The 9,391-nt window shown below is 38.8% G+C and overlaps 1 protein-coding gene across 1 annotated transcript; it reads right to left on the bottom strand.

Moving 5' to 3' along the window:
* Positions 1-1,184: 1,184 nt before the first annotated feature.
* LOC147798327 (NADPH oxidase 5-like) lies at positions 1,185-2,510 on the bottom strand. Its single transcript, XM_087140326.1, has 2 exons — positions 2,270-2,510; positions 1,185-1,722 (listed from the first exon to the last, which is right to left on the bottom strand). Exons 1-2 carry the CDS (start codon positions 2,474-2,476, stop codon positions 1,591-1,593), a joined length of 339 nt encoding a protein of 112 aa, XP_086996452.1. The 5' UTR covers positions 2,477-2,510; the 3' UTR covers positions 1,185-1,590.
* Between the last annotated feature and the right edge of the window lie 6,881 nt (positions 2,511-9,391).

The raw sequence follows: 9,391 nt of genomic DNA, 5'->3' as shown, positions 1-9,391 counted from the left end.
TGCAATACTAATATACAATAAACAGGTAAGCTGTCTTAAGCTGACTTTAGATAAACAGGAAAAATAATCACTTTGCATAAAACATCACTACTTTTGTATACGGAATGAAATATGAACTGAAGAACTCAAAATTGTAAAAGCCATATCTTATCGTGCGTCGATCTGAAAAATTAACTTTGCATACCGCAACATCCCCATGGAATTGATTTAACCACTCTATCTTAGCTGTAACACTAGCTTGCTTCCACAGGCAGTGGAAACCAAACACTTTTCTAAACCTTGTCCTGTCGGCTTTAAAGGTGTTGTGCAACAAAGCAAAGTGACAAAGCACTGACGGACCCAGAACCAAATTTTCGGAAGGTAAAGCTTGTTTTTGAAGGAGGTAAAACTTGTACAAAGATTTCAATTGTACTTGATTTTAACTTTTCTCGTCTTTCTGAGGAATAAGGCTACATTGTGAGGACTTTTTCACGCTTTTCGAAGGGATTACATAAACTACACAAATTTGCCTTCTGTTGTTTTTCATGTGGTGGGGCGGCCGATCGTTCAGGGGTGGCGGTCCGTCCGCCACTTAAGGAGGATTTAAAACCGAATCAAGGCGGGAAAAAGAAAGGGAGAGCGGCGACAGACGGACGGCGACGTGAATATCAACTGGAGCCTCACGCTTTTGCATGTAAGATTGACCGGCTCGATACTTATTACTGAATCGTAGTGACTGGAAATAAGTTAAGCCAAGTGGAGCCATCTTAAATGAGGTGGACAGCCTATGCATATGTAGAAGGTACGCAATACAGGATTCGGATCAGCTGTTTGTGGCTGTCTTGTTAGTTCAGGGCGACATGTCCAACGGCACGAGGCAGGCAGAAAACGTTTGCCCGCGGTCGCATGGTGGCGCTATGTCGCCTGAACGGGACAACCTGGACCTTTACCTTACATCTACTTTTAAGTTAGGAGAAGCGTAAGGGCATCAATTGTATAACAAAGTCGTGCCCAAAAGAGTATACAATATGGCCACTTCTGGCCAACAAACGTCTAGGAAACATTTTGTCACGTGCAGGGCCCACCCAAAAGCACGCAATTCAAAGGTAGCATTAAAATGAGCCTGATAATTATTAATATTTACTACTGAAGTCTTTTCGGTAATGAAACCGAAAGGATTTCTCAAAATTGCCAAAGGCGCTGTGGTTACATGTTTTTGTGTTGGGAGAAAAACCCCAGAGGAATATTCTAGGACAGCCCAGGCAATCAGGTAGGAACTGAAAACCCAATGGAAAAATCCCCAGCCTACTGCAGCCTTGCTGCAAACTTTCACAAACAGAGCGTGTTGAGCCACGTTTATTGGTAATTTTTAACAGTTTTTTTCTATCCAAAACTGACATACCACAAGGTTCAAGATTCAGCTCGATCAAGTAGTTACAAGCCTGAAATATTTAATCCATGCATCTGTAAAAAGTGAGTGGAAGACAAAAAATATGAAATATCTCCCCCGTACCCCATCGGCCAACGCCTTTGACCCTATCAGCACAAAGCCTTTCAGTGTTCTGTTACTAGGTTACCTTAATTTCTTGGAAAATAAATACACTGTGAGCTCTAAAAGTTCTCTTTATGAAATATGAAGCCGAACTTCTGGCATTGTTTATTGATGACGTTTCCCAAGGCCAGCGAACCGCAGAAGAACACCGACACTCTTCCCTTATCCTCGTCCTTAATCTTCTTGAAGAGCTGCAATAAAACAACAAAACATACTGGGATTTATGTCCACTTTCAACTCAATCATTTACTACGACATCTAAAATGGTAAACGAAGGTTTTTCCCGTGCAAGAATAAAGACAAGTTAAACTGTAAATCGACTTAAAAAGGGTATTTAATTCTGGTCACTTTTGTTCAAAGTCTGTGATATAACTCGTAAATTTTTTATTTCATATGGGAATATTACACAAACAAATATTACATCCTACTTTATTTTCAACCCAACGCAATTAAGCCTGAATTACCTCAGCCCAGCCAAAACATTCCCAAGCAAGTCGATATAAAGTTATAAAAGTGCAAAACCAGCAAAAAAAATGTGTGAATGTGCATGTACATGCAAATCCCCTGCAAGGAAGTATGTACAGTGGCAAATAACAAGGTAATAACAAAGTTTCATTTCGTTTCGAAGGCACCATTTTAGTCTTGAAAGAAAAACACAAACACTTCATTTTTGCGTCTTTCGTTTCGGAAAGATAGTAATTGATACCCTTTTTGTTCCAATTTTGTTGATTTTTTCACCTTATTCCAGTTGGGTCTTCCTGCCTGCAGCTTAGTTCGTAGTCCAGTCAACAAGTCCCTGTTTTCCTGCTCATGGACCAAGTCTAGCGCCATCTGGAGGCCAAAATTCTTCATGTCAAAGCGCTGTATGCCTGTCATGAATAGAGGGATATCCAAGAACCGATCCAACGAGTACTGACTCTGCCCGTGCTCCAGATTCAACAGCATGTCTACGAACCACTCAAAGGCCGTGTGGTTTCGATTCAACCAAATAAAATCCACCTGCAACAAGTAACTTGCGTTAGAAATGATGCAAAACAAAATACTCCTTAGTGTAATCAAAAGCATTTGCTAACGATGTGGTATAAACTATGCATGCTATACCACCACAATAAGTACCTCGGTCCTCTGATTTAGGCCACTAACAAGAACGTGCATTCATTCTACATGATTGTCGATTCAGCTGTTCGATTTTGTAAGTAAGTCATCAAATTGCAGGCTGATTTTCTGTCAGTTCCTCGCTCCTTTGCCGGTATATTTTACCTTTTCTGAGTATGGGGTACAGACCAGTCCACCCGTTGTCTCTGCCTGCTTTTATTTCTGTACCGCCCTTTTCAGGCTTTAATCAGGAGACGGCTATTTTGATTCGTGCTTACTAAATCAATTTTATCCATTGAACACTCTAGAATGGGAAAGTACCTGAATTTTGGGGGATGATTAGAGTTTTTCTAATAAAGATTAATTTTCATAGGGCCATAATCTTTTCCAATAAGCTGGAATTACCTAGTGCTGCACATAAAATAGTAATAAGTTTCGTTCCCACACAAGAGTCATAAAAAGTGCGGGTCTCCTCACTTTCGATTCAAGATGGCCGACTTGTGCTCCTACCTTCTTGACCCTCGCTCCTCCTCTACCCAGGTATGTTGACAGTTAGGGCAAGTCGTAACAATACTCCGATGTCTGCACATGATAGACTGCATGATGGAAGCAAACGGAGTGACACCGATACCAGCCCCAATCAACACAGCGTGCTCAGACTCAAAGACGCTGGTGCTTGGTGTTCCGTAAGGACCTTGAATGTGTACCTAAAAGCGGCAAGCAAACTCTGACTTGATTTAAGTACATATACTGACTAAAGACATACTTGGAATTTCTATGAAATTCACGGCAAATGCCCTCATTCCAATTAACGCTCGTCTCCCACATTTGTATTTTGCTCCGTAAAAGTGTTCTTTTCGAATAAGATTTGCAATTTAGGGATTGGTAAACAAACGGAAACACACACCACTGAGAACTATTCGGGGCCGAAGAAATGCGTGGGATATTACTCGAAAAACACAGACGATAGGCCCTACCCACATTTCCATAATTTCCTTTCCCACTTACTTGTATTTTGTTGTTGGTATTCATATCAAGTAGGACCTGTGGTCTGAGGCTATCTTTGGAGACTTGTCCAATTGAAGTCAGACTGGTTTGTTTCACCAAGTCATTTTCCTGACGTACAGCATGTTCCCTTTTTGATATTTCTTCACCTGACGTTTCCACTTCAGGAATGGCCGCGTTATCCTCACTCTAAATATCAAATTAATTATTGTATGAAAATAAAACTTCTTGACACAAAAAAGACCTTTTTCTATCCATCAGTCAAAAGTTTAAAAGGTTACTCCGGTAACAAAATTCGCCGAACTAAATTGGACTAAGTCTCCAGGGGATATATTATATACAACACAAATACATCAGTACTCGTGCACTAGCCTGCTGATAAAAAATACAGTTTAAATTTTCAACTCTGACCTCTTTTCCAGTTTCTTCAGCTACTTTTCCAACATCTGCCAACTGGTCTTCATGTCCTCGGTCTTCCTTGATCTCGCTTAATTCTACTAACCCCTCATCAACCTCTGGAATCCTGCTAGGGAGCGAGGTCTTCTTCCATTGTACAACGGTTTGAGGATCCACATCAGCGTTGAAGCTAACTCTGCGGACTTTCATGAAAGATGGCGGTTCTACCTCGTCGGGACTCGTGGGGGAGTCGTCGGTAGCGACCCTAACAACCGTGTCGTCAACCTCACCCGCACGAGGCCCTTTGGGATCATCTGACAGTGATGTAGAGTTGGAAGTCTTGCAGTCGTCTTGCGGTGATATCTCGAAGCCATCGTTGACATGCTGACCGGCATCAGACGGACGGTTTCTGCCATGGGTGGATAGCGAACCACCAGGTCGAAGACGAAGGGAAGATTTGACTCGCTGGGACGTCTTTTTTGTGTTGGACTGTATGTCATCAAAGAAACGGTAGAGACGCTTGGTCCAGTTACCAGCAGACCGAATATGAAGAGACAGAATGCCTATCAAAACTGATAACATCTCAGATTTTATTAAAAGGAGTCATCGAGTAACTAATTATGACATTTTTATAGTGACAAATATTAACTGTGTAAATACAGATGCACATTTCGTCAGATGAAATGGATTAGAACCTCGTCATTAATGCAGCTTTTAGAACCATGAAAGTATACTCCTTTGATTGAAGCTAAGGTCTTGTCATGCTGCATGATAACATGGCAAAATAACAAAGTGATGCCTTTTTTCCACAAAATGAAAAATGTTATCTTGCCTAATGCTCTTAGGTTAACGAAGCATGGAACTGAAACGGGTATTTGTGTTATTTGACCATAACACCGGAAAGTCCATATTACTGGCAGACGTTTTGGCCAAGGGCTATTGGAGTTTCAGTTTAATAAAAATAGTAGTCAACGTCCTGGTTGCTTTAATTACAGTTGTCATATTTTTTTCTTCATTAAGTAGGAAAGAATAATCGCACATTTATCAAAGCCCTGAAAAACCAACATCAGCAAATAAAAGCAAAGATGTCTGGATTAAAAGTAAGGATTTTGATTTCTTTTGCCCCTGACGTCATTTTGAATGAGTATGACGTTGCATCCGGTTTTGAATTTACCTCGACCCCCACACCGAAGGCTGTTAACGTCTCTGCGTTCGAACCTCGTCCGCAGGAAGAAATATAGGCAGGTAGCTGTGGGGACACCTATTGATTCCCAGGAACGAGGTTGCTAATGCAGAGAACGGACTCTTACAGGCCCGTGTTCGTGTGGACTTGGGTTGTAAATTTATACCAGAGGTATTTCAAATTAGCTGAAAAACTTTCAAGTTTATCGCTCAATATTCATCGACACTCGAACAACACTTGTACCGAGAATAGGGGCAACCATCTTTTTGCAAAATTCAGCCAAAGAGGCCTCATTTTTTGCGAACGGTGTTCTGAATGCTCCTACCAAGTTGTTACAGATATTTCGTCTAGCAGTGAGTTTACACTGAAAAGCAAACGTTTGCAGAACATTCAATTCAACATCAATAAAGAAAGTATATTTAAGCGTTTTGTGAGGACTATTTCACTCTTTGTAGCGCATGCCGACCATAGTTAAGCCACCTGCTGGCTTTGCTGGCAAAATTTACACTGAAGGTGTTGCAAAAGAGAGCTCTATATTGAGATCAGTGGGTTCTAAGACGATTAAAAATATCAAAACATCTGCTGTGCAAATTACTGTCTGAACATTATTGTACCATTGAGAGTGTTTTGATTGATCAGTACAGGCAAATTGTTCTCTGACTATAAAAATGAATTGTGAGTTCTCAGATGCAATCGCGCCTTGGATAGCCTCTGTTTTGTGACACTGTTTCACATGACCGAAAAAAATCTCGTGAAATTTTAAAGCCCACAAGCAGAAAATGACACTAATTTCCTTCATTTGCATTTAAAAATACAATATTCTCTCAAACATAAAATAGCAGCAGCTCTGGTTATTTGTGCTTTAGATTTGCTTGCCACCAAAGAAGGAATACGTTCTCTCCCGACATTTACCGGAACCTAACGTTTTCGCGGTTTTCCTGAACGGAATATGACGGGAAAAGCAATCATCTTTTCATCTGTTTTACAATCCACTGACCATACGTTTCTACATCCCACAATTAGTTTACATAATTGTGACAGCAGACGGCAATAGAATTTGAATTTGGATGTTTAGGTTTTCCGTGGAAACTATCCAATAATAATTACTGCAGCTCAGTATTTCAAAGGTGCATTGTAGGTGATATTTAGAAATAAGTACGAATTTTATCTGCTGGTTTTCAAACGGGTGTAAATAATCCACCTGATGTTATGTGGGTTGTGTGAAAAATGCCTCGTGTTCTATTGAACTTGCGGTTGAAGACTGCAATGGAAATAACCGTATTACTTCTGATGATAAAAGTCTTTTCACAGTTTTCGGACAGGATGCAATGGGAATGGTCGCTGTATACACTGATAATATCATAAATATATGGACGTGGATATCTCTGTTTCCTATAGTAGTTTTTAAGAGAAGGGCCATCCTGGCATATCAGTAGGCCTAGTTATTCCTGTGGTAGGATGACTTGATTGAGGTGTTGGACACTCAGTTATTCCTCAACCCAAGTCTATGGAATTGGCTTTTATTAATTTAAGACAATAAATATAGGCTTGGACGGTCTCAAACCTAAGCTACGGCTCGGGGATTAGTCGCGTCCATTCTCCTGTCTTAAGCGTTAACTTAAGACCGGATAAGCATATATTTATTGCCATTGATATACACCGTTTTACTCAGTGTGTCACAAGAAGTCAGTGCATGATGACTTTGTAACGATGTTGCTCTAGAATTTTACTTTCATTTTCCCAAATGCCCGTGTCTACTTTATGCTATATTCCTTGTGCAAGTTGACCCAAAGAATCTTCTTATACGAACTTGTTGCGCTTGTGATTTATGATTGATGGAGTGTTCATTATTTCAATCGCTTCCAGCGGGAATTATCAAATGTTAATACAGTCAAGTTGCTTGTTGTTGAATAGGGGGACTGTCTGCCATACTTATGAATAATTCTTTTTGTTATTTATACATATTGTGCGTTTCAATATGTAGATGTATCTTTATTCAGCAATTCTTTTTTAAATTATGCAAATGTGAAATGAAATAAAGACGAAAAGGGTTTACCCCAAGGGAAATTTGGGAGTGAATAGGAACAGAAAAATCCGGAGACAATACATGATCTCGCATCCAAACGAAATTTTTATTGTTATTGCAACTGGCAAGAATCTACCACGTACAGGTTTTTCAAGATGTATTTGAATAGGTAATAACGTACAGGTTATAAATAGATATAAAAATAAACTAGTGGCTTACTCTTTTAATAATGAACGCAAGAGGTTACGATGTACAACGTTTTTGTTATAGGTTTAACCCTGAATGGAATAGATTAAATAGTTACGCTTATTTTGTTTCAAAATAGTAATTGATATTTACAAGGTAGAATATAAGACTAAAAGATAATCTTCATACCAAATATGTTATACGCTCTGCGAAAAAGGGTATTATGGACACTGTGTTATTTCACACTGAGGGTTTTTTATGTGGAGAGGTTGATTTTCTTTTTTACTTCTGGTTTGTTGATTTTTTCCATATCAGTTCTTTCAGAATTCATACAAAAAAACCAACTGTTGCTATGGGTGTCAAAAAGCTTTCTTCTTGGCTGATTTCTTTTTCCATTTCATATGATTATGCAAAAATCAACATATCGTCAGATTGCAAAATGTCAAAGGGTTTGAACCTAAACCAAAATAAAGCTTATAATCCAGCAAATTCGAATGTCTATGTTCTCATTTTGAAAAAAAGTCCCATAATACCCATTTTCGTTAAGCCTATCACCTATAAGAGATTTGATATGAAATACATTGAATAGGAAATATAAAGAAGTTTCAAAAACCTATGAGGTTCCTATCAATAAAAAATAAAGGATTACAGCAGGTACTGTACATTAAGTTTACACTTTAAAATAAGACAGAATAACAAATAATCCCTGTTCACCACTTCCCAGGTTGTATCGTGTGTAACTGGGGTGTGATCCCTGGGTACATGGTGTTTCAGGTTCAATGGCTTCTGGCTAGCGCCCCCCGAACAGAGACATTGACAGATGGGAAGAGCCACCAACATAGGGCTGAGTAGCTCAGTTGGTAGAGCACTTGTACGGTATTTCAGAGGCTGCAAATTCTGTTCAAATCCTGTTCTAGTCAATTTCTTTGTTCATTTTTCTATACTCATTAAATAATTTAAATAGCTTAAATAAATAAATAGTTAAAATAGTTTGAGGCTCGAACGGTTTCAATAGTAACGCTTTCTAAGTTTCCGTCATTGTGTCCGCATGATGTAGAGTTGTTCTTATTCCTTTTTTCCATGTCGGCCACTGCTTTTATCAGAAACTGTTGAAAAGACAATGAGAATTGGATCTTTCAGCAGGATAAATTCAAAAGGGCAACTTTGTGTTGTCCCAATTGCAAAGAGTACTTAAGAAAAACCAAGATTTGGGGGGGGGGATTGAACATCATTCGTGTTAGGGACAAAAGACAATTCGACAAGATTAATAAGTTACAACTACTGAGTAATCAAAGCAAACGGAGTGTATTTTGTTCCTTCCCTGACACTACTCATTCGCATGAAAGAATAATGCTTTCAATAAAAACATAAAGAATTCAGTGCACCCGGAATAATAATGAGAACGATTAAAGTTGTCAATTTACCTTTAAAAATCTGTTCCTTCCATACTTTTGTCAGCATTTGATACACATCATCCAATTGACCCTTCGAGCCATGGAAGACCTTCAACGGATCGATGACGTCATTTACATCCTGTGAATAACATCAAGAAGCAAAGACAGTTTATTCACAAAAAGTTTCAGAGCTTCCTTCTGCGGTAAAACTTAATACTAAAACAGTCAAACATATGTTTCCTTTCTTTCCGTTTCACTTTCATTCACAGATGCTATTGTATCTGAAGAGTAGATGCAAAATCCCCATTGGCTTTAATGTGATACTGCAGTTTTTGGAGACCAAAGATATTAGTTAACAAGATAATTTGGGTTCATTCAGACCAAACTTTACCTTGGCTTTTTAAAATAAATTATTTATTTATTTCTTTTTTTGATGCTACACATTGCTTGCAGTGAATGAAGATTTGGATGAGATGGAATAAGTGCTGTGAAAATAATTATACGTTCTTTTGGGAGTACTTGATCAAAGTCTTACCGTGGAATTCATCTACATGACAAAAGTTCAAAAGACAAAA

Source organism: Acanthaster planci, linkage group LG08 (assembly GCF_054643075.1).
Source record: "Acanthaster planci isolate LZ-2023a linkage group LG08, COTS_SCS, whole genome shotgun sequence".
NCBI lineage: Eukaryota > Metazoa > Echinodermata > Asteroidea > Valvatida > Acanthasteridae > Acanthaster > Acanthaster planci.
This window is presented reverse-complemented; position numbering and strand designations above follow the sequence as displayed.

What these genes read in the sequence shown, in the direction of transcription:
- LOC147798327 (XM_087140326.1), bottom strand. Translation starts at nt 2,476, where the DNA reads ATGCTGTTGAATCTGGAGCACGGGCAGAGTCAGTACTCGTTGGATCGG. An exon ending in GAAGACCCAACTGGAATAAG is followed by an intron (nt 1,723 to 2,269) that starts GTGAAAAAATCA and finishes GTTTTATTGCAG; the next exon opens with CTCTTCAAGAAGATTAAGGA.